This window comes from Vanacampus margaritifer, chromosome 19, assembly GCF_051991255.1.
Source record: "Vanacampus margaritifer isolate UIUO_Vmar chromosome 19, RoL_Vmar_1.0, whole genome shotgun sequence".
NCBI classification, from domain to species: Eukaryota; Metazoa; Chordata; class Actinopteri; order Syngnathiformes; family Syngnathidae; genus Vanacampus; species Vanacampus margaritifer.
The window spans coordinates 14,157,431-14,184,818 of record NC_135450.1 but is presented as its reverse complement, the minus strand read 5'-3'; the positions used below and the strand labels follow the sequence as shown (position 1 = coordinate 14,184,818).

The 27,388-nt window shown below is 39.9% G+C and overlaps 2 protein-coding genes across 8 annotated transcripts in view; both read right to left on the bottom strand.

The window, feature by feature from the left end:
* Positions 1-869: 869 nt before the first annotated feature.
* On the bottom strand, positions 870-11,796 carry tfap2b (transcription factor AP-2 beta). Of its 2 annotated transcripts, none has more exons than XM_077553368.1 (7): positions 11,709-11,796; positions 9,383-9,844; positions 8,823-8,877; positions 7,172-7,391; positions 6,867-6,985; positions 5,766-5,907; positions 870-1,764 (listed from the first exon to the last, which is right to left on the bottom strand). In XM_077553368.1, the coding sequence occupies exons 1-7, from the start codon at positions 11,754-11,756 to the stop codon at positions 1,482-1,484; spliced, it is 1,329 nt and encodes a 442-aa protein (XP_077409494.1). In that variant the 5' UTR covers positions 11,757-11,796; the 3' UTR covers positions 870-1,481. The 2 variants fall into 2 exon arrangements, with proteins under 2 accessions (XP_077409494.1, XP_077409495.1); XM_077553369.1 differs by lacking the exon at positions 11,709-11,796 and adding an exon at positions 9,961-10,045.
* A 5,451-nt stretch (positions 11,797-17,247) lies between these two features.
* tfap2d (transcription factor AP-2 delta (activating enhancer binding protein 2 delta)) overlaps positions 17,248-27,388 on the bottom strand; it is an 85,897-nt gene continuing 75,756 nt past the window's right edge. For all 6 annotated transcript variants that reach the window (XM_077552930.1, XM_077552931.1, XM_077552935.1 and 3 more), the window contains 6 exons: positions 26,383-26,443; positions 22,722-22,887; positions 20,619-20,737; positions 20,394-20,535; positions 20,189-20,302; positions 17,248-18,604 (listed from right to left, as the gene is read on the bottom strand). In XM_077552930.1, coding sequence (XP_077409056.1) covers positions 18,388-18,604; positions 20,189-20,302; positions 20,394-20,535; positions 20,619-20,737; positions 22,722-22,887; positions 26,383-26,443 — 819 coding nt within the window. In that variant the 3' untranslated portion in view covers positions 17,248-18,387. The remainder of the gene's footprint in view (positions 18,605-20,188; positions 20,303-20,393; positions 20,536-20,618; positions 20,738-22,721; positions 22,888-26,382; positions 26,444-27,388) is intronic.

Here is a 27,388-nt window from a genome sequence, read left to right as displayed (position 1 = left end):
TGGAAACAAAAAATGTAAAATTTCAGATTAATCTGCAATAAGATAATAATGAATTAGGAGGGTTTTCAGAATGTACTTGTAATTATTTGCACCAAAATAAATTAGGAAATATTATAACCCATCGTTGTCGATTATTAGGCCACGAACACACTGGATCAAATTTGTAAATAAAGTAATATTGATTGCCAAGCCAAGAGCGCGAGTCATTTTCAATACTGAAGTTTGTTGATAATTTGTAAAAACTGACTAACTAATAGTATTGGTTTGTGAAAAAAAACAGGAAATATACCAAATTTGGAAAGAGAAGTTTTGGAATTTTAATTAATTCGTTAATATTAGTTGATTCAGACTTCTTTTTTCTTTTTTTTCCCAGATAAACTTTTTTTCAAAAATGCTTCATTTGAGTTTAGTTTTTATTAGTTTTAGTATTAGTTTTTTTTTTGTGTGAGTGTGATTTTGTGTATTTCCTGTGTGTAAGATTTTTTTTTTGCCGTTCTTTACTATTTGGAAGAAACTGCATAACTGAGATTTGTCCTGTAGACTAATTATGGTGGATTGGTCCGTTTCAAGAATTGAGATAAAAAAATAACATTATTAAAGCACATGAGATCATTACGGGAGAGCGTACACATGCTGTGATCCTAATGACACAATTGCAAGAGGATCATTATTGTAGGACTAAGTATTTAAATAAGGCAAAAATAATGATACATGATGGCGGTTAAACCCTAACTAACTCTAATTTTAAATGTTCCTCCTCATTTGATCGAAGCCATTTAGTCAAATGTGATATAATGTGGTTTGCTTTCCGCGTCGACGATACATTTTTTTCGAGTGTTGCCACCGAGGAAGGGCGCCCGCAGCGAAGCTCTCATAATAAAACACATGGTTTATTATCAATGTGATAGAAATGAAAGCACAGGACAATTCAAAGCATGTCTACCCATCATCAGCACCATGACAACAGCTCTAGAAGAACAGAAAGGGGGAAAAAAAAGAAAGAAAAAAAACACCGGATGAGTCCTTACTTCCCCCATTTTCACCCTGCTGGCGACTCACAGAGATCAAAATCACAGATAAATAGGCTTACTCCAAAATGGCTGGCAGTTGGCACCTATTTACAAAAATCAACCTTTTAAATTAATATAAATAAATATGTACAGGCATAAATTACCCCCCCACCCACTCACTCCGCCTTGCAGACGAATCTGTTTCACAGATCTTCATACTCACAATGCTTTTGTTGCGTGAAGACAAACACAAGCGCACACACAATATCCGCACACGGGCGCCGCCGTCCGGACGCCGGAGCGAAAACGGATGTAACGCCGCAACCGGCATGTCCTCAAGGGGGGGAGGAAAAGAAGGTAACGCGGGTGAAACAATCCCCTCCGCGTCTCGGACCTCCGTCCTCCCCCCCCCCCTCCCCGTGTGTGCGCGCACGCCACTCCAAGCTGCGAGTAACGACGTCGGGTCTGCTTTCATTTCCGTTGCTTTTCCTCTTTCTCGCCGGCCTTGTTGTCCCCGTGCCGGTTGGGGGGGTTGTTGAGGAACACCTTGTCCAGTCCTTTGAGGGCCTCGGTGAGGTAGTTCTGGAGGGCCGTGAGCGCGGCGCAGATGGCGGGCGAGCCGAAGCCGTGCGTGATGAAGGAAAAGTGGGAGAGGCAGCTCTGGATGCCGGGTTCCAGGATGGGGGAGGGCCGGGAGTTGCCCAGGGGAGTCCTGTCCTGGGCCAGCAGGTCGGTGAACTCCTTACACAGCTGTCTGAGGGCAAGAGAAGCAATAAGGCCTTTTTTTCAGACGGATGCTACTTTGGATAGCATATGCAAGAAGATTTTGTTTATCTCGAGAATGTTTAATACTCAAATGTTGTCAACTCTACCTAGTTACAGATACATTATTTAAATTAATTAGTTAGATGGTTGCTCCACCGTGACTGCTCACTCCACTCCATTTTAGTGGAAGCTAGCAGAAACAAACGTTAGCCGAAAGGCTGATGCTACTTCAGATAGCATATGTTAGAAGATTTTGTTTACTTCAAGACCTTTTAATACTCAAATCCGAATGTTGTCATCTCTACCTCGTTACGGATGTTATTTAAATTAATTAGTTAGATGGTTTCTCCGACATGACTACTCACTCCACTCCCTTGTAGTGGAAGCTAGCAGAAACGAATGTTAGCCAAAAGACTGAGGCTACTTCAGATAGCATATGCTAGAAGATTTTGTTGATCTCGAGAACGTTTAATACTCGAATGTCGTCAACTCTACTTGGTTACGGATATTTTTTATTTTATTTAATTGGTTGAATGGTTTCTCCGGCATGACTGCTAGCTTCCACTCCGCTGCAGTGGAAGCTAGCAGAGTGGAACGTTAGCCGAAAGACTGATGCTACTTCAGATAGCATATATGCTAGAAGATTTTGTTCATCTCGAGAACATTTAATACTCAAATGTTGTCAACTCCACCTCGTTACGGATATTTTTTAAAATAAATTAATTACATGGTTGCTCTGGCATGACTACTCACTCCGCTCCACTGTAGTGGAAGCTAGCAGAAACGAATGTTAGCCAAAAGACTGAGGCTACTTCAGATAGCATATGCTAGAAGATTTTGTTGATCTCGAGAACGTTTAATACTCGAATGTCGTCAACTCTACTTGGTTACGGATATTTTTTTTTATTTAATTGGTTGAATGGTTTCTCCGGCATGACTGCTAGCTTCCACTCCGCTGAACGTTAGCCGAAAGATTGATGCTACTTCCGATAGCATATATGCTAGAAGATTTTGTTAATCTCGAGAACTTTTAGTACTCAAATCCAAATATTGTCAACTCTACCTCATTACGGATATTTTTTTCATGAATTAATTACATGTTTGCTCTGGCATGACTACTCAATCCACTCCATTATAGTAAATGCTAGCCGAATCGAACGTTAGCCGAAAGACTGATGCTAATTCAGGTAGCATATGCTAGAAGGTTTAGTTTCTTCCGAGACCTTTTAATACTCAAATCCGAATGTTGTCTACTCTACCTCGTTACGGACTTGTTTTTTTTAATTAATTAGTTAATTTGGTTTCTCCGACATGACTGCTCACTCCACTCCACTTAAGTGGAAGCTAGCAGAAACGAATGTTAGCCGAAAGATTGAAGCTACTTCAGATATCATATGCTAGAAGATTTTGTTAATCTCGAGAACTTTTAGTACTCAAATCCAAATATTGTCAACTCTACCTCGTTACGGATATTTTTTAAAATGAATTAATTACATGTTTGCTCTGGCATGACTACTCAATCAAACTAGCAGAATCAAACGTTAGCCAAAAGACTGATGCTAATTCAGGTAGCATATGCTGGAAGATTTAGTTTCTTCCGAGACCTTTTAATACTCAAATCCGAATGTTGTCAACTCTACCTCATTACGGATTTGTTTTTTTAAATTAATGAGTTAATTTGGTTTCTCCGACATGACCACTCGCTCCCCTCCACTGTAGCGAAAGCTAGCAGAGTAAAACGTTAGCCGAAAGACCGATGCTACTTCACCCTCCCCCCACGCGGCGCTCTTGTCATCCACCAGACGCATTCAAGCGTTTTAGGAACGCTACGGAGACTTACCTTGCTCTCTTTTTAGACGTTTCACATTGCTCGGCAAAAAAAAGCCAGCCGCCATTTTACGTCACTACGCACTACGAATGCGTTGCGACGTGAATAACAATGGCGGCGTACGTCCGAATAAAGTTTCGACAAAATGTATTAAACTGGAAATGATTTTTGAAAAATGAATCTTATAGTTATGGTCGTAACAACCAAATAAAAATAATACAGAGCAAACTCGTCATGACAGTCGGGGTTTCCTTTTAAGTGGCGCTACCTGCGTTGTTTGCGATTGCAAAAGCGACGCGACATCATTTTTCAACACTCATTATTGACAGCGTGGCAGGAAAATTTCACATTTATTTATTTCCATTTGAATATGATTACTTTTGATTTTCCACATGCTGAGGCTTCTTTCACTCATACTGTTTTGTTCGGCGCGTTTTTTAGTTGTCATGTTTGCTTTTGTACTTGAAGGCACTTTGCCAAATGCGTTTCTACCGTTTCATCTCGTGTAAGTTTTCTCCGGAGACTAGAGCTTTTTATTTTATTTTATTTTTTAAATCAAATCCAACGCAAAATACAATTATCATTGTAATGCATTGTTGTCAATTCCCTGCATTTCTTGTCATTTTTTATTTGAATCACATGAAAAATGTTTATGTAAATAATCAACATGGGCCCAAAATGCTGTCTTTTGCTTCCATTTTATCACTTTTTTTTTGACATTTATCTAACATGTCCTTTGGTTTTGAAGACAAAATGAACCTTTTTAACCATTTATCTCTGATTGTGTTATTGAATGACTCTTATGTATGACGCTATAAAATTGAAGGCCTTAAAATGGCGGCAATAGGTTTTTAATGCATCATTTTTGGACACCCCTGTTGAATTTAAACATCATTTTTCATTGAGTTTTTGGGCCCAATTTATATTCAAGGGATCTATGCAGCTTCTCTTCATCAACACACACACACACTATGCAGGCCTAAAGGCAGCAGCAGTGCAGCAAATGAGTGACAGGCGGTGCAGGCCGAGCCCAGCTGGGGTTAGTTGAGTAGAGCGAAGAAGTCTCCACCCCGGGCTACACTTTAGGCCGCCTCGCTGTTGTTTTCTGATGACTTGAAACACTTGACTGATAAATAATGAATTTACCGACACATAGTAGTGCAGCAGGTTCACGTCTGAGCATCAAACATCCACCCAGCCGTACCGAGCGCCCAAACAGGCATGAAATTGGAGTTATTTTTAGTGGTCTAATTTGACTTGGTTATTTTTGACTTTTTAAATATTGAAATGTCTTGACGCTAACTCTTGAAGGCGAACGGGTTGGATATTCAGTTCTGTTCTCGCGACAAAGGGTTTCCATTGTAACAGCCATAAAACGGATTATGATAAGTAACTTTACCTACAATAGATCGCCTGCAAGACAAAAGCCGGGGTCAAACATGAGCTTGTATTTTTAAATGTCAGTGAGCTCTACTACTCATTAAATGGTTCAACATTAAACATAGACCTGAAAGGGTTTTGTGCAAATGAATCTTTTAAAGACACTCAAATGTGCTCATCTTGGCCTGACATTTGCCAGAAATAAAATATGCTAATATTATAGCTGTTTTCAGTTAGCCAATTCTTGCTTTTAGATGGTGATATTTTCTAACACGAAACATTATATTTTATTCCAGGTTAAAAACATTCATAAAATCTATCCAAATGTCATTGCCATGCTCACTGCATACAGAATGGACCATGAGGCACAGCAGGCTTTTGCTCCCTCAGGCCATCTTTAAAAGGAGGACCAAAGAGGGCCCTGGAAAATGAAGGGAGGATTTAATTTCTCACTAATTCCTTCAAGCAGGAATTTCCCCCCCATTTGGATGTGATGAATGTCCCATTTTCACCCCGACGTGTGCAGTTATGTCATTCAAATTAAATGGCAACAATAGGCTATTTCTTATAGGGACATTCAAGTGGTAGAAAATATTTGCGTTCATTATTTATTTTCTTCTTTTTTTTTTCTGGAGAGAATTATTTATTTATTTGAAAATATTTGTAAAAAAAAAAAATGTTTGGAAATTTGAATGCGGCGTTATGATCTGTCTCAAGCAAACAGCAGTGCTCATAAAAGACAACGAGGGGAAGAATCCAATCAAACGCTCCATCAAACTCACTTGGTGGCCAGCAGCATGTTTTTCCGCGTGTGCAGCTCGTTGGGGTCGGCGTGCTGCCGGTTGAGGTACTCGCTCACGGCTTTGGTGGGGAACTCCGTCTCGCAGATGTAGCCGAAGTCTCGGGCGAGGTGCACGGCCTCGCCTGAGCACAAGAAGCGCGAGTCAGCGTGGATCCGCGCGGCAACAAATCCAATGCCAACATTCAAATGCGTGAAATGAAAGGCCACTCTCGTTTTTAGGTCGTCTAGGAATGAATTGCGTTTCACAATACGACAAGTTGTGTATCGGGCCTTTCCCCACGAAAGAGGTCGATAACTTTTTTAGCTCAAATTGTGCTCCCGCTCCCTCGTCCGTGGGGGGCTGGCACAATTTACGCATTCGATTATCAAGTGTGCGTGAAAGCCCCGACACGCACTTGACACGTCATCCATAATTACGTCAACACTCGGGCTATAAAAATAGTCCTTGGGGGGGGGCCCGCACATTTTATTTTATTGTATTTTATTTGTTTTAGTCAGTGATGGCCCTGAGCACAATTCAAAATTACACTCTTAAAACAATTGGGTCAAAAATGACCCTGGACCGACAAATTGGACCGAACCACTATAGTATAGTTTGATTAATCTGACCCATTCATTTATTATTATTATTATTATTTATTTTACAAAAAGGTTGTTTTTTTTAACAAGTGTAGTGGGACAGAACTTTTTTTTTTTTTTATACAAAAAATGGTTTATTTTTTACCCTGCAGTTTTTTCACAGTAATGATGCTGTGCTTTAGTTTGCTGCAGGATTTGAACTAATAATTAGTTGTGTGTGTTTTTTAATTGTGTTTTTGCTAGACCATATTCGATTTCCTAAAAAAAAAAAAAAAATCCTATTTAATGAAAAAATTATATTTATTAAAGCAAAAAATAAAAAATATGTTATTATTAATATTATTGCTTGAATTGTTTAGTCAAATTCATGTTTTCCTTTTGCATCCCAGTCCTCTTCTTCCCACACACATTATTTTTTTATATAAGGGAGACCCCCCCCCCCCCTCCTTCCTCTGGTTAGAAAAGAAAAACTCAAAGTTGAAATAATGATTCTAATAATCACCTTCAACTAGTGACGTCAGTAACGTGACATTTGCAGCCTTGCGTCTACCAGCAGGTAAATTCAGTCCAATCTTCTCTAGTTTTTCCCTCAGGCATTTCCCGCCGTTTTTGGACTTTGCTCTGTCAAAACGTAGAGGAACAAAATGTAAACATTTGGAAACACAGCATGCATGCGCAAAGGATTTCTTTTAGAGCATGCCATGAGGGATGCTTAAAGTGTTTTTTTGTGTGCGTGTGTGAGTGTGTGTGTGTGTCACAAAGTGTCTCCAGAGATTTGCATATAGGTGTGTGCTTGTGCGCGCGTACCTCCGCAACACGCCCCCCAATAAGGATGCGTTGAGGCACTCGGGCGGGGAAAGTCTCCTCTGCACCTCCCCGACGGTCACTTTGTATTTGGAGGTGGAGCTGAGCAGGGACAGCCGACCCGGTACCGAGCAGAACAGTTCATTGATGTTGACGCTGACGCCACCGATCAGGCCGTCCTTGCCCAGCATCAACGAACCGATGTTCTTGTGCGGCATGGGCACTAAAAGAGAGGATTTGTTAAAAAAAAATAATAATAAAATATTAGTTCACTAGGAATTTGGGCTATTTTTTTTAATGTGTATTATTTATCACTCATATTTCCTGACTTTTTGTGTGTGTAAAAATATTGATATAAGATATTTATTTTTGGGTAAATTGAACATGCTGCCCGGTGTCAATCAAAACAGATTATTAGCTTTGTTAATGCACATTTTTCCGTTCCTGTGACATATTTTTGTTATTTATTCAGTAAATGCCTTTTGGTCATCATTTTTTAACTCAAGGTTGAAATTCGTTAATCTTCTCTCCGTTCATGAGGCCGCTGTAACAAATGTAAATATGGGTGTTTTATTTGGGTGTGTCGCTAACAAGTGACGTCATCAGGCAGCGCCTAAAAATATACCAGTTGCCACCCCTGAGATTCCCGCCACTCCGCCGTGCAGAGACTCGTTAGAAGAAGGTGGTTGTTTTTCTTGTTTTCTGGTCCACGGCTACTTTTTGTGACGGCGTGGTTCTTTCCGCCGACGTACTTATCACTTTTGTGAAAATACACGACGAATTACACCACCCAGACTTGGACTATTAGCGTCGCACGACGTTCTGTTTACATTATCAGCAATTGTTGATCCGCGGCCATTTTGTTAAACTCCCACCATGCAGCAACACTTGGGCTCTCCCCATTTTGTTTCCGTTCAGCGTTAAAGACGCCGCGGCCGCCGCAGCAGCCAAACGCGCGCGCGCGCGTGCACGCATTGCGCGGGGGTTCCAGTGTGATTATTTTTTTTGATAGCTCCACGGGGGATAATACAGCAGATTAGCTCTAAACGAGCTCACGAGATCTCTGTGAGCGCCGCCATTTATTACATCAGCGGCTTAAATGCCCCGCGGGGAGCTCAGTCACTCAACATCCCACGACTGAATCATTGCACATCATCAGGCGCCGCTCGCCCGCATGCGTGGCAGCCTGTCAAGTGGGGGGGGGGGGAGCTTTACAGACCCCCCCCCCATCCCGGAGCCACTGAGCAGGAACAAATGACTATTTTTGTTTTTTTAGCACTGGAACTCCAATTGAATGCTTTCCAACAAAAATAAAACAATCCCCCCGGTCAGATCATTAGGTACACTAAAGCCATTACAAATATATTGTATTTATTTAAAATATTTTATATATCTATTTTAGAATATCAAGTAAAATAGAAGATCTTAACTGGGACTACACAGATTTCTGACACAGTCTAACCAATATATTATAGAAAAAATAAAAATATTTCTGTCAAAGCTGTGCATTTATTATAATTTAAATTCGATTTTTGTTTAAACAATTTGTACCTAATATTGTGGCCAAAGAGTCACACTCAAGTCGTCTATACAACCTTAAAATAGATTCATAAATACATTTTTTCAAAAACAAACATATCGACATGCAGTTTACCTTTCTTAATAACAGATTGATCCAGTATGTTGGTTCCGTTGGTGTCGTCAATAGTCTGCCAGTACCAAGACAGATACAAAAGCATGATCGTTATAAGCGTGTTGACAGTTCACACTGTAATAACCCACTTAAACGTCACGTGTAATTAAGCCTTGAGGCGTTGTAAGTGAATTCAATCACGTGGTCACAAAAACAAAAAAAATTGTCATGGTAATAATATATATATATATATACACATATATATATTTAGGCATGCACGTTGTGGCCCAGTTCTTAGCCTTAGGCCCTTTTGGGTCAAGCCACAGCTGCATAATTTCAGAGGTCAACCCTGAGGCGCCTCATTCACTGACCCCTGATCCCGCTACAAAATGAAAAATTATTTGATCGTGGCATAAAGTTCACAAAGATTTTTTTTTTTTGGTCCGTGTTAAATTTCCTTATTATTATTTTTGGGGCGAAATTCATTGTTTTTAGAGCAGTCCTTGATTTTTCTTCCCCAAACCATAATCTTATAAAAATAAAAAAAAAGAGTTGAATATGTTGATCAATTCCATTCTCACCTGCACATCCTCCATGCCGTGCAGCCCGTGCAGCAGCCCGTCGCCCATCCCGGCCTCCAGTCCCGGGTGAGCGGCGTGCAGCAGCACGTCGGGCCGCCTCACGCCGCCGTAGTCCCGCCGCGGGTCCAGCCCGGGCAGCTGCGGCAGCGAGGCCCTGGGCTGGGCCAGCAACGACGAGCCGTCCATGCGCTCGCCGGCGGCGTCCTGCCGCTGCCGCGCCCCCCACGCGCCCTGCTGGCTCTGGTGCAGCGAGTTGAGCGAGTAGGGGTCGCCGACGTGGGAGTAGGGGTCCTGGCTCTGGTAGTGGGCCAGCGGCTGGTAGGGCGGCGGGAAGTAGGGCGGCTGGAAGTCCGAGGAGGGCGCGTGCGAGAGCGGCGGCGCGCTGGCGTAGGGCCCCGCGTGGGACACCGAACCCAGCTGGGACAGGCGCGAGCTGTGGCTCGAGACGCCGTCATGGCGGTCCTTGAGGGAGCACAGAAAATTAGAAACTCCGAGAAAAGGAAAAAAAAAAAAGAAAAAAGAGAGAGAGCCGGAAGACATTGACAAATTGACCACAAACCATATGAGCAAAAACTCACCGCGGTGCAATAAGAATGAACTAACATCTGGACAACCGCTGCCAGCCTCACTCGCTAAAACCACAAAATCGGCCCAGCCGCCAACTTTTGAGTCCAGAAGAGTCCGGGCATATGCTGCTCCAAACACCTCTAGGGGCGCTCTCTCTCTCTCTCTCTCTCTCTCTCTCTTCTCTCTCTCTCTCTCTCTCCCTCTCCCCCCTCTTCCCTCCCCCGTGTAATTGTTATTCATGACTGAGATTTACACGACTACTGCGTGCAAGGGAGGCCACCTTGAGTCAAGTTCCGACTCCGTTTTTTAAATCGAGAACGCAAACCCCCGTTTTTCGCGGGGCTATTTTGAACGCGTGACAATCCGCGACATATAGCACCATGCACACTAAAAACACAACTTGGATTATTTTATTTTATTTATTTATTTATTTATTTTGGGGGGGGGGGGTAAAACATTAATTTAAGATTAAACCATTTTAAAATGTAAATTGACATTTAGCACAACAAAGGAAGCAAATTGAAACTTTGTCGTGAAATGCAGGAATTAAGACAATTTTCATAAGAGCTCAACTTTAAATATTTTTGTTAAATTGGCTAATTTAAAATTGTATCTTTTTTTTGTTGTTGACAGTGCATGTGGCAAATTTGACTATACTGAGACATATTCAAACTTATTAACACAAAAAAAACAACAACATATCCCTGCGTGTCATTAATAATGTTTTTTTTTTTTTTTTTTTTTTACCTCTTGAGGGCTAAAGAAAGGCTTGATCATGCAGAAAATTATTTATAAATATATTTTAGGATATCATCTAAAATGATGGATTTTTAACGGGGCAAAAATGAAACCAAAAGTTGTTTTTTTTTAACACAGAATGTCACGAGCCCAAGATAAAATGTCAAATCCAGCAAAACTGTCACTGTCCATTACTTTATACACAGTGATTTTTTTTGTACTGCATTTTAACAAATGTTTAAAAATAAATTTAAAAAAAAAACCCCGATGCGGTTTAGATTCTTCAGGCAAAAACGCAACAATAAACACACTACGCTGTTAATCTCCATGACAACATTAAAAAAAAAAAAAAAAAAAAAAGAAGCTCACCAGATACAACAAGCACCCTCCAAATAAGTTCACCAAGCGGAAGTCAGTTCTCCAAAGCCAAACTTGGAGCCCCCTTCGGTGGCGCGTGGGGGGCTCGTGTGAACCGTGTCACGAGTCAAAAGGCGCATTCAACTCCACAATGAGGGCTCGTTTAATGACATTAGGCGCTCCCTTCAACTGGGATGGCCGTGGGAGCGAGGCCATGTGCGGAACGAGACAAGGCTCTCCCACTGGGCTCGGCCGAGACCCCTACCCCCCCCCCCCCCAAAAAAAAACAAAGTCTGCAGCAATTCGCCTATTTTCTCCTATTATAGTTCTGGGATAAAAGCCAAGATGATTTACATGCATCTCACGCCTGAACTCCCTTTTATGCTAACTTTTGATGTTGTAAATTAGCCAAACGACAACATCACGGTGTTGCCTTCCAATTGAAAAGACGATATTTAAAATTTCAAACTATTTAAAATTAAATATAGATTTCTTTCATTCAATGATAAAACATGCATATAACAAATTCCACCCGTTCACGACACTATTTAGGCCTATAAAGGTTGCAGCACCTGGAAAAACACCTGGTAGACAATCGACATGCCTAATAATCCTGTTTCAGCCAAAACCAAAAAAACAAAAACAAAAAAAATGGTGACGTTACCTCGTAAATATCTTCATACTTGACATTCTCAACTAGTTTCCACAGCATGGTCGCTGCTTCTCCGCTGTCCGTAAACCGAATGCGAGAGAGGAAGAGATGTCACATCCCTCAGTCTCTCTCTCTCTCTTGCTCCCTCCCTCCCTCTTGCTTCTTGTCTCACCCCCCCCCCCCCCCCCCCCGTCCTTGTTCATAAAGACACTTATGAACAGGAAAAAGAATCTAAAAGGCTGCAGCGGCAACATAAAAAAAAACGATATCAATACTGGCGAAATTACGACAAAACACACAAATTATTAAAGCGATTCATAGCTGGTGCGAGTCTCTCATAAAAAGACCATTTGATATGTATCGTCTGTATGGAGTGCGATTACGATTACGATTCAAGGACGGTGCATTTTAACTCATTCACTGCCGTTGACGGCTATAGACGTCCAAAATTAATTTGAACTATTTCTATTAGTTTAACATTTTTTTTCCACTTTTGTTAACAAGAGCATGAAAACCTAGATTTTTTTTTTGTACATTTAGAGCAGATATAAAATTTGTGATTAATCGTGAGTTATCTAGTGAAGTCATGCGATTAATCACAATTAAAAAATGTAATCGCCTAATATGCCCAATTTTTCTTCTTTTTTTTTTTTTTTTAAATCATGTCAGTCGATTTACATTTTTGATGGTAATTAACTGCATGACTTCAATAGTTAACTCACAATTAATCACAAATGTTATATCTGTTGTAAATGTACAATAAAAAAAATGTTGTCTGGGTTTTCATACTCTTGTTAACAAAAGTGGATTTTTTTTTTTAAACTAATAGAAATAGTTCAAATGAATTTTTGACGTCTATAGCCGTCAATGGCAGTGAACGAGTTAAAATGCAACGATTCAATTTGGTTTGTTTTACTCCAAAACACATTTTACAAAGCAAATCTTTTTTTGTTGCAACCCTAATATATGTATATATAGATATGTGTATATATTAGAGTTGCTAAAATTAGCACGTTAAGTTTATATAAATATTAGGGCTGTACATGAATCAGTGGTAAAAATTAATTGTTGGCATCTGATGTCGGACGGACAAACCCTCAGCAGCTACGTTAGCCGTGGTACACTACAATATTTACTACGGCTGGGAATCTTTGACTGTCTCACGATTCGATTCCGATTTTCGGCTCTGCGATTCGATTCCGAATCGATTATCAATTCAGAACGATTTTAGATTAAAAATATATTTGATTGACAATGATTTCTGCTTCAATTTATAGATATCCAAAGAATTGTCATGATCTACTCCGGTCTGACTCGCTAATGCTAATTAGCGCGCTACTCGTGGCACTTTTTACCACTCAAAAGAAGGACTATTCATAGAAAACGCTTCAGGAATGTATACAGAGAAGCATCTTAACATCCTGCACTGCAAAAAAAAAAAAAAAAAAAAACTTTTATTGGAATAACTTGATCGTGACTTTTTCCTTCTACTCTCTAATGTGGCTACAAACTAACAGTGTATCAGAACAAGCGGAACCACACTGCCCCCAAGTGGCCATATCGTGTACAACATGAACAGCGCTCCCAATAAAGGCACACACAAACACGGGCAAGACAGTATAAAATAATTGAAATAAAATCGATTTTTTGGGGACATTTAAAATCGATTCTGAATCGTACTAAATGAAAATCGCGATTCTTATGAGAATCGATTTTTGGGCAAACCCCTAATATTTACATAAATAAAAAATGATTGTTGACATCTGGCTAAATTTTGGAGAACTCAAACCTAGAAAAATACAAATCAAAATCAACTTTCCATAAATGCGTTCAACCCAAGCCAGACTCGCAGCTCCTCATCATTCATTCCTCACACGTGAACCCGACTCCCTCATCAAACTCCCCGTGACCCTTTTTTTTTGCGCTCTCATCTGCCATTCAGCATCATTCCTGATCTGAGACTTCATTTTTCTCAACTTGCTGTCCCCGAATTTCGAGCGGGACTGCTGACAACATCGTGACGGATTAACAGTACGCTATCTTCCTCAAGGATACGCCCTCCAATTATATTGATTGATGATATTTAGCTCGTTTAGATTTTTTTTTTTTTTTTGAAGCCGTAGGAAACAAATAGAAAATAAATAAATATTGTTGCATTGTTTTTTGCTCTCCTGCCCATGTATTTGAACAGGAAATGCACAGTCAGCTTTTTAAAAAAGTATAATTATTAGATTGAAAATGAAAATGAAATATATATTATAATAATCCTTTTTTTTTTTTTTAAAAAATTTAATTAATTTTTTTCTCTTCACATGCAGGCGCAGGGACAGCAGGGGTGGGGAGGGGGCACTGCCTCACTTGCCCACCCTGACTGCACATCCCTGTAAATTGATTGATTGAAAAAGTTGCAATTAACATCAATAAACGCCACAGTAAACGAATAAGGCTGATTTCCACCTGTAGTCCCTAGACAGATATTAAAAAAAAAAAAAAAAAAAATCTTATAAACAGAATCGTAACTTGAAACTTGAAATTACAAAGCATGTAGTGGCTACAGACAGGAAATTCATCTTCATTCTTAAAACATGATCGCTTCATATTTATAACATTGCTTTTATTGTGTTTATCGTGTGTGGTTTAAAACTCTCCATTTTGAACAACTTGCTTCACTGAAAGAAATTATTATTATTATTGTGTTTTTATTTGGTGGAATGAAAATATTGGAGCACGGCTCATCAAGACGCCCCTGCTTTAGGATTTGCTGAAATGTGTATAAGCTGCGCCACCTAGTGGCAAAACAACATTCATGCAACCGTCTCTACTACTTACTTGTATTTCGTCCCGTCTTCTTGCATTATGGTACTTTTTTATACATGTATCTGCCTGAATATATTCAAAATGTAAAAGTTTCCTTTTTTTCATTTTCTAAAGTAGTATTTATGTAGTTATATTTAACCAACATACTGGGCGGTGAGTTTTCATGTCAAACCGCTGAACAAAAAAAAAGAGTCACAAACGGTAGATACACAGGTTCATTATGTGTCTTCTGCCATCTAGTGGAAGACTATTTAATTGCAGCTCCTGCCACATAACGTCACCGGAATAAAGAAAACGATTTGGCTCATGTTGCTAGTTAGCTCTTGATGTTTAATACATGAAAGAAAGAAAAAATAATCCTCTTGACATGAATGTTTTAGAAGCACGGCTGTTGCCATCGTCTCTGAAATGACCCGCTGCCAAAGATTCATCCATCTTTGTCTGCCTTTCTGTCACACACACCGGAAGGGCATATGACTGTTAGCAATGACAGATGTCCTGACAGTCTGGAGGTCTGCGGGCATTTTCGCGGTGCTTTCCTGAAGGGCTTTGACATACGATGTATCAGCATACACAACATGTAAGCACACGTGTCACAATAATGCAACTCGTGGGCCTCTTTGTTGCATTCATAGCCGTTAGCCACATTTTGTATTTATTTTAACCCCGGCTGGGGGTAAGTTCGGGAGGTTTTGTTTCCACCTGCTTTGTGTAATGACGATAATATTCACGTCGTGTTTCGAGAACTAAAGAACGGGAAGCACCTGGGCGGCAGTTGGAACAGACGTGATGCGGTTCTTCGTTCGGCCGCTAGGTGGGAGTAGAGCATCGCGCGAGCAAGCAGCCACGACGCAGGTCGACGTCAGCTCAACCGGAGCTCAACTTTGCTTGAGTTATCAATCTTGTTTTTTCTTTTTTTTTTTAACTAAATTACGTAATTGTAGTATATATATATATATATATATATATATATATATATATATATATATATATATATATATATATATATATATATATATATATATATATATATATATATATATATATATATATATATATATATAACACTTTAAAAAATACCTACATAGGCTGTGAAATCTAAGAATAAATAAATAAATCATTTACACACATCGACTGATTGGGCAAAGAATCTCAGTATAAAGAGATTTTTTGTTTTGTTTTGTTTGTAAAGAAGATATTGAGAAGAAGGTGAACTAATGAGAAAACCCCCGCAAGCTATGACGAAGAGTTCTTCTGTACCTTCCCGAAGCCAAACAGCAACAAAGCAAACAAAGAGAAAGACGAACAAACGTGTGCTCATTATAATGTCAGTAACAAGATGAATTACATGCTAAACATACTTTCAACTGCCTTTTTCTTAGATCATCAAATATTTACTTCATCATTTGGTTAAAAATGTCAATGAAATGTTAAAATGGCTAGAAAATAGGAAACAATTGCATTATAATATTAAAGAGTTAAAAATAATATGAGGAAGTAACTTTTTTTTAAAAATTGAATAAGTGCTGCTCAAAGTGGAAGATGATGGCGTTAAAAAACATTCACTGCCATTGACGGCTATAGACGTCAAAAATCCATTTGAACTATTTCTATTCGTTTAACATTTTTTCCCACTTTTGTTAACAAGAGTATGAAAACCTATATTTAAAAAAAAAAACTGGATTAGAACAGATATAAAATTTATGATTAAGTCATGCGACTAATTACAATTACAATTTTTTATCGCCTGATGCCCCTAATTTTTTATAATCTTTTCTTTAAAAAAAAGAAAAAATATTTAAATTTAAAAAAGAAAGAAAAGTTTATTAAAAATTAGGGGCATCAGGCGATAAAAAAAAAAAATTGTAATTAGTCGCATGACTTCACTAGTTAACTCACGGTTAATCACAAATTTTATATCTGTTCTAAATGTACAAAAAAATAATTTCTAGGTTTTCATAGTTAACAAAAATGTGAAAAAAATTGTTAAACTAATAGAAATAGTTTTAATTTTTTTTTTTTTACGTCTATAGCTGTCAATGGCAGTGAATGAGTTAATGATAAGAATTTCTGGCAAAAATCAGCATTGGCTTAAAAAAATATATATAAATATGTATGTATATGTTTGTTTCTGTTTTCCGTACAACCCTCCCTGCCATATCAGTGGGAAATCTAACAATAGCAGCAAACCTGTAGCATCCGCATGACAATTGCACACCCACGGCACAGCGATCCTTCACACATCACTGTCTCCGCTGATACATCACTTTCCCACCCGAAGCGTCCCGATATTGAGTGAAAGTGACAAACCGGTGCAGGTGTCCCCGGTGCCTGTGACTGATTTTGTATTTTAATGCCACGTCGTGAGCTCCCTTTTTTTTTTTTTTTTTTTAAATGACTGGAATATTAACAAGTCAACACGATCTACAGGTGGGGCGGAGATGCCGGCAGGCTTGCTGTTTCATCAGCCCCCCCCCCCCACCTAAATTTATTTAAGCAGTTAAGTTGACAAAAGTCACGTAGCCTGAAAGCAAACATGTAAACAAAACAAGCTTTTGAACACGGGTGGCAGGCCCACCTCACATCCTTTTGGAAAAAAAAATAAAAAAATCCTTTTGAAATGTCATCCATAGCATAAACTTGTTGACTTTGAATTCTGCTTGTTAATTTATATCTTGTGTTTGTGTGCGTGTGTTTGTTTGCATGTAGCACACATTTGAGGCCCAAAAGTAAATAATAGAACACATAGCAAGTTGTATTTATTGAACACCAGCGTTTTGGCAAATGTAGGGGTTTAACATATATATCGTGGAAATCCTACGAGAAAAAAAAGTAATTTCAATATTTATATATATCTTTACAAATGTTCATGAGCGAGTACGGAGCGCTTGCGTCGGCCAAAAGCCGCCGTTCGGGAGAGTGTACAAAGATAGACATGGACATGCACAGGAAATAGGAATTGCTGAGTCACTGTTACAAAATGGCTGACTTGGACCCATCTCACACTTTACAACCCCCCCCCCCCCCTAAAAAAAAAAACAAAACTCAAATACATACATTCTCACACATGTTGTGACATTCCATGTGTTCTCACAAGAATTAGTAAGAAATAGTTTTAAGGCTCAATTTGGACATTTTCACTTTGGGGTGTACTCACTTTTGTTGCCTAATACTGTAATGGCTGTATTTTGAGTTATTTCTATGTAATAATAAATTCACACTTATATATTATGGTGTCAAACGCTTGACGTCATCTGCGTCAAATAGGCTCATCTTGGTCTCATCAGACCGCACGACATGGGAAGAATTGAATTTGCATTCCAAATCCGACGAAATCTAAATCCCCGCGAGAAACGGGCAACGCACGAGTCGCCGTGGCGCTGATCGTGAAACGAGAACTGAAGACAGGCGGGGGCGTCGCCAAACAGCGTTCAGAAAGGATCCCAAAAAGTTTCAAAGCTGCCAATCAAAGTTGCGGCGTTTTACATCAGGGGGTCACCAACATGGTGCCCGAAGTGTGATGGGGCATTGTGATTTCCTTGGAACGTTGTCCAAATTGGTCGTTTGAAAAACACTTTGCAGAGGTTGATCCGATTATCATGGTTGAATATTGTGATGAATCAAAAATTGGTATTTCAGGAGTGCGTATGCAACTGGTAGCCCTTCGTAAACAAGAAGTCAAAAAAAGGTTGGCGGCCCCTGGATGAGAAAGTAAACATTCAAATGGCCTCGAACCCCTGCAATGGCACACTGATGTTAGAATGTCTACATCATAAATTCCAGGATTAAATAAATAAATAAATAAATAGACACACACGCACACACCTCCAAGGCACGGGGGGGAGGGGCAAGGGGGGGGGGGAGGTGGGCGGGACTACTCAGTCTTTTCCGTTTTTCCCTCTTTGCTCTGCGGATCGGTGGCTTTGCGGAGCTGCGACTTTTCCGAGCCGCCGTTAATCTGCTGGTCGGTCGGTCCGCTTGTTTTGCCGCTCGAGTTTTTGTCCAGGTAGTTGAGCATCTCGCTCAGGACTGTTTGGAAAGTGCTGAGAGCCGCGCAAACTGCCGGCGTGCCGAAACCGTGCGTGATTAGACTGTTGGGAGAGAAAACAAAAGCCGTATTATTTGTTGTGGGAATGCGGAACTTGACCGATGGTTCGAAGGACACCAGCAAATCGGGAGGGGTGCGTTTGTTAGTTTCTCCGGAGGATGACACCACACGTGACCTTTCTTGCTAACAGGCCGCTTGTGACCCCGACTCTTCCCTAATTGCAACACAAATTGCAGCGCTGCCACGTTTGTAAATGGCAAAAAGGTTCAGTGGAGACCAAACAGCCGCAATATTCGTTTACTCGACTCGGTGCTTAATTGGAATTCAGCACCGAGAGTGACGGCAGAAATCTTTTGTTGTCCCACTCGGGGGCGCTATTTTTTTTCCCCGGCGCAAAGTCTGGTGGGATTTCCGTTAAATCGTTGTGGGAGTGAACATAACAAAGTACATTTAAAAGTAGAGATACATCTTTTTTTTTTTCACGGTCCATGCCGATAAGAAATATTTGAAGCCGGTATTCATTTTTAGAAAAAAAAAAAAAAAAACTTTTTTAAGATACAAATGCCAATCTTGACTTTGATGTAATGTATTAAAGCATGTTTATCGATTTTTTCAGACTTTTCAAAACGTAGGTATTTTTTAATTTATTTTTTTAATTTTTTAATTGTATAATAGAATTAATCTCAAATAAAAAAAAAATAAAAAAATGTTCAGGGAGCTTCTAAAGGTTATCAGTAAGTCTTAAAAAGTGAAATGGAAACTTAACTCTTTGACTGCCAAAAACGTTAAATAACGTTTAGTAAAATCCTAGGGAGGAGTGCCAAAGACGTTAAAAGACGTTTGTTTCAAAACAGAGGTGAAACTAACCATTTTCTATTGTTGATTACTGAAAAATGGAATAAGGTAGAAACAAACTTTTTTTTCTGATGAAAGATGAGAGTCCAATCTTTCATTTGGTAGTATGTGTGTTTCCATAGTCCAAACACAAAATTTGCTGTGGACCTTGAAAGATCAGTCAAAAATGCTTAAATCTGCTGGCACCCAAGGCATCCCTTTTCTGAAAACGTCTGGCAGTCAAAGAGTTAAACAAGTATATACCGTACTCTCTAGTTTTCAACAGTAAATATTTTTTTCCCCAAAATTCAAAAATACCTGAAATCTTAACCTTTCACATTTCTTTGTTTCAACGTCGAACAAAAACAAAAAGTTCTGAAAGAGATGCTTGACTCATTGAGTCATTTTCAGCAGTAAAAAGTTGACATTTTGTCCAGAATTAATTTCATTATTTTTCACGTAGAATGAATACCTTTAAAAACTATTTTTCCACTTGCTGTGTCCACTGATGATGACATCACATGTGCTGAGGAAGTAGGTAACGACCAATTACGAATCACCTGTTTTCTGGGTTTGGTCAGTAAACTGAGCCGTGATTGGTCGTTCCCCGCTTCCTCATCCCAGGTGATGTCATCATCAGTCGACAGCAAGTGGAAAAATGTGTTTTTTAAATGTTAATTAGTTAACTGAAAATTTCAATAAATGTTACCCTGAGATTAAAATGATTCTAGATTTTATCGGCTGACAGATTTATTTATTTTTTTATTCGTCAAAACGCCTAGAAATTCTTTACCTGAAGTGTGTCAGATGTCTCTGGATGTCCATGTCCAGGATGGGCGTCGGTCTGGAGGAGCCCAAAGGAGAACGATCTTGACTCAACAAGTCTTGGAACTCTTTACAGATTTGCCTGACAGACAAAAAAAAAAAAAAAAAAAAGACTTTAGGGATCAGCATCTAAAAAATAAAATTGCCCCTGTTTTTTTTAGCAATCTTCTCACTTTGTAGCCAAAACCATTTTCTTCCGCGCGTTGCTTTCTTTCGACTCGTTGTGCTGCCGGGCCAAATGTTCGCCCACCGCCTTGCTGGGAAATTCCGTCTCGCAGGTGTAGCCGAAGTCTCTCGCCAGGTGGAGAGCTTCTCCTACATACGCACACATCACAGACCGATGAGGGGGAGGGGCGAGCAGTCGCAAAAAAGGAAAAAAGCTTGAGACGCAAACTCACCCTCCACCAGGGAGGTGAGCAGCGTGACGTTGGCGGCTTTCCTCCGTCCCGCCGGCAGGTTGAGGCCGAGACGGTCTAATTTCTCCCGGAGACAGCGGCCGCCGTTCTTGGACTTGGCTCTGCGGAAGAGTCGGCAAATTTTTTTTTTTGGGGGGGGGGGAATATTTGGATGTCTTGTTTCTTGGGAATTGTCCCAAAATACAACTCCAAGAGTCCGGTATAGACAAAAGGGATATATAGACGCCATTTTCATTCTATTGTCGTAAATGAAAGCCTGAATAAATTAAAACATGTCACCTTGCGTATAACCGTCGCTTCTTTAATCAAATCATTTGCATATTTAATGCGCTTTCAGGTTGTAATTCCCCTTGAGTTTCTTTTTGCGTCTGTTGTTAGCGCATTTTATCTTTTGCTTAAATACATACTATTTTAGATCCATGTCATTTTCATTTTCGCTTCCATGTGGAAATATGACAAATTTACGTTGCCGACTTTTGAGTCTAATTATGTGAAGACAGAACTTGATGAGCTTTTTTTTTTTTTGGGGGGGGGGGGGGGGGTGAGTTCCATCAAACTGTACTAATTTCCGAACAAAGCTTTGTCGTATATAATGATACGCGTGAGCAAAAATGTCTGAGCTGGATAAAATATTTGCCTTTTAGAAAAGTTTTGATTATGATTTAATATATATAATTATTATTATTGGGGTATCAAAATTAGTGCGTTAATTTTGATTACATTTAAAGTTCCTTTAACGCCACAATTTTTTTAATGCGCAATAAATGACCGCCCCTTAATTGGAAAGCCGTACTGAGGGTACGCTACGCTAGTCCACGTCAACATTTTTGCAGTAATAAATGTAATAATAATGCATATATTTGTGCCGACTGGGGCCAAGTTGTATTTTTACAATTTAAAAAATGTGCAGAATTTCACAAGTGACTTCACGTTAAAGATTAAATTGGAAAAGAAAAATGCACTGAGCTGTCACCCATGTCTTACAAATGCAATGATGCCATCTAGTGGCTGAAATATGACCTCAACACAAATCAATATCACGCTCGTTTTTTTACAGTACAGTCCATCTTTCTAATTTGAAGTCAACTTTATGAATTATTCTGAAATCACTGTATCAATGACTAAAAGATGCAGCCATATTTATATTAGTTAAAAAAAATCCCACTTTTATGTTAACAAGAGTAAGATTTTTTTTTATTGTACATTTAGAAGAGATGTAAAATTTGCGATTAATCGTGAATTAATTATTGAAGTCATGCAATTAACTAAGATTAAAAATTTTAAATATTCAATTAAATTTATTTTTGTTTAAAATATATATATTTTTTAAATCAGGGTTGTCGTTTTTCTTCCCAACGTTTTAGTTACCTTATTTGACCACATTTCTAAGCACGCCCCCCCCCCCAAGGTTCCTTCTAATCCTCGCCAAACGTCTTTGCGAACGCTCTACCAGCACATCCTCTCTTTTATGTGAGCTCTACAAAGACTCATTAGATAGATTAACGTTTAAAAAGTGCCCTACAATCCTCCCGCCTCCAACTCGACCGAATTGAAGAGCACAAGCGCTGCAGACTATTCTGTGTGTCCAGGAATTGTTATTTAAGAAACTTGATTTACCAAAGCTACACAAACAATAACATGAATTGTTATTAATCTCTTTGACTGCCAAAAACGTTAAATAACGTTTAGTAAAATCCTATGGAGGGGTGCCAAAGACGTTAAAAGACGTTTTTTCCCAAAACAGAGGTGAAACCATTTTCTATTGTTGATTACTGAAAAACGGAATAAGGTAGAAACAAACTTTTTTTTCTGATGAAAGATGAGAGTCCAATCTTTCATTTGGTAGTATGTGTGTTTCCATAGTCCAAACACATAATTTTCTGTGGACCTTGAAAGATCAGTCAAAAATGCTTAAATCGGCTGGCACCCACGGCATCCCTTTTCTGAAAACGTCTGGCAGTCAAAGAGTTAATTTATCTTGTACTGGATGTCATTATCTTGAGAAGTGCACTTAAAAATTTTTTTTTTTTTTAAAAAGTCACATGGCTGTCACTTTTTTTTTTTTTTTTTTTTTTTGGTACGAACCTGCGCAGTATTCCACCCAGCAGCGAGGCGTTGAGGCACTCAGGCGGTGACAGTCTTCTTTTCACCTCTGCGATGGTGACTTTGTACTTGGAGGTGGAGCTGAGCAGTGACAGTCGACCCGGAACCGAGCAGAAGAGATCTGTCGGATTCACCACGCAAGTTCCCCCTGCGCGGAAAACGCAAAGACGATTTGTTAGAACAAAAATACCGCGGCAACTTTTTCCTTTCGGGGGAGGATGAACCGTGACAGGAAATAAATATGTGTTTAAGATTAGTTGTACTGCGCATCAAAAACAAAACAAGAAAGTGACGGGTTCAAAAGTGGTTAGTAAATGCTTCTGTGAGTCCAACGTTGACACCCACTTGTCATAAAATGTAAATATAAGACATTTTCTTTGTACTAAGCGTGTTTAAGCTCTAAACTAATAACTGTCTGCTTTAATCCAAACAAAAGTCTTATTTTATCACCTTCCGCCAACTTGACTAAGTTGTGCTTGTAAAAGCATGAATAAATCATTCCGGCGAAGGCTCCGACGCATTATTAACCGCATCGGAATGAGTCTGACTGCAAAATATTGACTGCTCGAGTCGAGGAGGCCTATTATGAATCAACTTTCACTTAAACTAACGTGCCAAGCAGCTGAAACGCAAGGTTGCTGTCTGATGTACTTTCGGCTATATTCTATTATTCATCCGCCTCATTATCAAATCTAACAGCGGGGGTGCGTCGCTTTGTTATCGGGCCATGATGTGATGGAAATGGAGGATGGAAGATGCCATTTAGGCCAAACGGATCAAGGCTGCAGGCGAAGATGCCCACGCCAGTCTTTTTTTTTTTGTGGGGGGGGGACGTGGACACATTTGGCCACCGACTAAGGCTTTCTAACCTACATTTTAGCTCTCAAAATGTATTATTCAGCATCAGCACAAATGCAAAAGCCTGTGTGTTAGTTTCCTTGCCACGGGAAGACAACGGCATTTTATTTCAGCACCTGGACAGCGACCCCGTGGTCACGTCGACAGAAACTCAAAAAGCCGTTTCTAACATTTTTTTTTTTTAAAAATAGAACAGTAAGGATTACAAAAAAAAGTGTATTTTAGTTTGGTTCTTGTCCTCGTGAAACGTCATCAGTCGCGGCCCATGAACGCATGGAATACCCGGATGTTGGTCTCGTCAGCTAGCTTAAACAAAGGATACTGTCGAGATATTTGTGAAGGCTTTAGTTTTAGCTTGCAAAATATCCAAAGAAGTATTTTTGTGCTGCTAACCCGTCAGAGTCAGGAGGAGAAGTTAAACGTCCTTTCTCAATTGGGTGTTCTTATCCACGCTTTCGTCCTTGTGGTCTCGTGAAACGTCATCAGTCGGGGCCCAAGAACGCACAGAATACCCGGATGTTCTTGTCAGCTAGCTTACTTGCGAAGGCTTGGCTAGCGGACTATCCCAACATGTCCGTGCTGCTATCACGGAATTATGTCACAGTCGCGAGGAATACGTTAACAAGTACACAGTCGTGACATTTGCGTTCTTTGAAGACCACACTTGGCGAGTTCACGAGACCGTAGTCTGCGTTCCTCGCACTGACAAACGCCGGAGTCACAGTGCGCACGCGCGTGTACCATTCTGCGACCTGTCTGTCAGATTCACGCGCACTGACAGGGGCGCGCGCCTCTGAAAGCCGCGGGTTCACATCGTATTAATTCCCCCTAAAAATGTTTTGATACAAAGTAGTTTGTATTTTATGTTGCCAAGGGCAATCGAAACGAGCTATTGCTGCTAGTGCAGCGAGCGGAGCGTGCGGGCCCAGAGGCGATAACGGTATTTAAGCAACGGAGAGTAGCCTCGGGCTGCGGCGCGAGCGGCGGGCGGGATCACACGCGGAATCAAGCGCCTGTTTTAAAACCCGTTTGCCGGAAATTAAAAGAAAAAGAACACGGGCCAAATGTCATTCTTCTCATAGTTGAACAACAATGTTTACGGCTTCTTACAACAAGCACGCGTGACTTGCGTCTGGGCTGCGCGTGCACGCGGTGACGTCACGCCCGAAACCGGAAGTGGGGGTCGCAGGCTGATTAAAAGCGCAGACGACTCTTTAAGTACATCGAGCGCGTTTCGTGACTGATTTTCTTCTGATGGGGGGTAAAAAAAAAAAGAAGAAGAAGAAAAAACGGATTACGTGAATATTCATGCCTGCAAAGCCGCAGTCAGAAAGAACAACATTAATATGATCTCGGCTGAATCCGGGGCCCCGCTCTTCATTAGCATATCAAAGCGTGCGCCCGAGGCGAGAGAAGCTATCGATACAGGAGTGCGAGCTAAAGCAAAGATTATTGGTTGTGATGGTTGCGGCGGCTGAGCTCAGGGCCAAATTGTGCGCACCATTAACCGAATGTGATAGCGGAGGGATTCCCGCGTCAATCCGACAGAAAAGCCCCAAAACCTAGGAAGGCCTGATGAAAAATTTAACTAGAAACACGCAGCTTTCCTCCCCGTATGGAAAAGCACGCCGGGCTAAATATTTCCCTAACAAACACACGCAGTCTTTAAAAACAGCAGCTTTTGCTATAGGTGGAAAAAGAACGTAAACAAACCAGTGGACTGTTTTAACTCCCCATTCAGAGCACAGGAAAATGACACTTTTCTGTAACAAATGAAATTCAATTAAAAATATTAAAGCCAAATAATTCAGATAACTCCTTTAGAAAATGATGCATTTGCTTCGGATTAAAAACAACAACCTGACTGCATTGATTAGTTACAACTATAAATCAATTTTGATCCTGATCTGCCTTCACAAAGATCATTTTCAGGATTTGTTTTTGGATTGTGACGTGTTTCTAGGATTTTGTAATAAAAAAAATAAAAACACACAGCCACTATAATATAAATTCTAAAATCAACACATTTAATTTTGTCAATAGAAAAATATTATTGAACAATTGTGATTGCGTTGAATTAGTTTTTTTTTTGGAAACAATATGATAATCCCTACATTCATTTAGAATTTAGTTTTATCACAAATTCTATCCAATTAACAATTGTTTAATAAAAATCAAGAGCCACGTGGCGCATACACTGTAAAGTCAAATATTAATTAAATAGATTAATAGCCTGCCCATATAGGTTACTCAAAGTAAAAAAAAAAAAAAGGGGGGATACAGCTAATAACTAAATTAATTATATCAAGTTAGTTCTTCCTTTAAGAGTACATTGAACTTTTTATTTAATTTAATTTAACTATATTAGTGTTTGAGCAAGTTATGCATATTTATTATTGTTATTATGCATATAACTTCAAAATTAAGTTGAATCAAGTTGTATCTTAAAATAATTAAATAACGCCGTGATAAGACTCTTAATTTTCCAAATTGCTATTGTGTCCGGGATAACATTTGCATATATAAACACGTGACTGCTAAGCGATTTCAGACCGGAAACAGGAAGCTGCGCGCATCCTCTCGGTTACAAGCGATCCGTGTAACAACATGCTGACAGCGCGCACGCGTGTGTGTGTGGGGTGTTCAGGCGTGTTTGCCTTGCTGCTCTCTTGTCTTGTCTTGTGTCAGTACGTGAGGAGCGTTCACGGCCTATGAGGTGTATACAAAAAAAAAAAAAAAAAAGCGAAGACAGGTGAAAAGACGGCAAAGCGGAAGTGGCTCTTACCTCTCCGGATGACGCCCCCTTGGCCGTTGAGCACGAGGCCACACTGCGCTTCCATGGAGCCCTGTGGAGATATGAGCTCATTAGCACGAGTGGGATGACAATTAGCACTTTGGTGGTGGTGGGGGGGGGGGCAACAGGTGGACATTTTGTCATTTAAAATGGCCACACATAAACCTGCAGCAATTTTAAGTATAAAGGCACACAATTATCAAGTCAACACAGAATAAATAAATAACAGTACAGTGCAGGTTTAGCATTAAAATAAAAAAAATTAAAAACATGCTCCTTTTGATTTCATAAAATGATGTGGCGGTCCAGATGTGGCTCATATTTGGTCATCTGAAGTCCATTCAAGAATGAGTACAACCATGTGATTGGAGCTCAGCCAATCAGAAAGGCACTTCGTGTAACACGTTGCACTGAATGAGATACAATTATAAATACGAACGTGACATGCTAAAAATAGCTAATATAATTAGTATTAGTTAAAATTGGCAGCAATATATAAATGTACATCATCCGCAATATTTTAATTTTCAAAAACAAGCAGGATAGGACAAATAAAAACTATGGCAACCTGTTGCGCGGTCGCCGCCATTTTGTTCCGGATCAGCACTATCAACAATGTCATCAAGAAAGAACAACACCTTCTTTTTTCTTTTTTTTTTCTTCCCCCAACAACACTTAACAACCCCCCCCCCCCCCCCCCCCCGTGCGAGCCTCGAGGCCTGCGCCTCCGATTAGAATCAAGCTTGTTGTAGTTCGTCTATTTTTTTTTTGGGGTGGTGGTGTGGTTGGTTGGGGAGAGGGGGGGGGGTGTTATACATAACACCAGCTCCTGTTCTGTTTCTTTTTATTCCATCGCGAAGCTAAAGTGATTATAAAATCAATATACAAAACGCAAAAGGTCTTGCATGAATTAGCTTAGGGACGAGGGGGAAAGGTGTGGCAGCTGCTTTTGTTGGCCGTGAAAATCTCTTTAAGGCGCTCAAAAAGATGACAGTGG

What these genes read in the sequence shown, in the direction of transcription:
- tfap2b (XM_077553368.1), bottom strand. Translation starts at nt 11,756, where the DNA reads ATGCTGTGGAAACTAGTTGAGAATGTCAAGTATGAAGATATTTACGAG. An exon ending in TCAATCTGTTATTAAGAAAG is followed by an intron (nt 7,392 to 8,822) that starts GTAAACTGCATG and finishes CCTCTCTTTTAG; the next exon opens with TGCCCATGCCGCACAAGAAC. An exon ending in AACATGCTGCTGGCCACCAA is followed by an intron (nt 1,765 to 5,765) that starts GTGAGTTTGATG and finishes TCTTGCCCTCAG; the next exon opens with ACAGCTGTGTAAGGAGTTCA.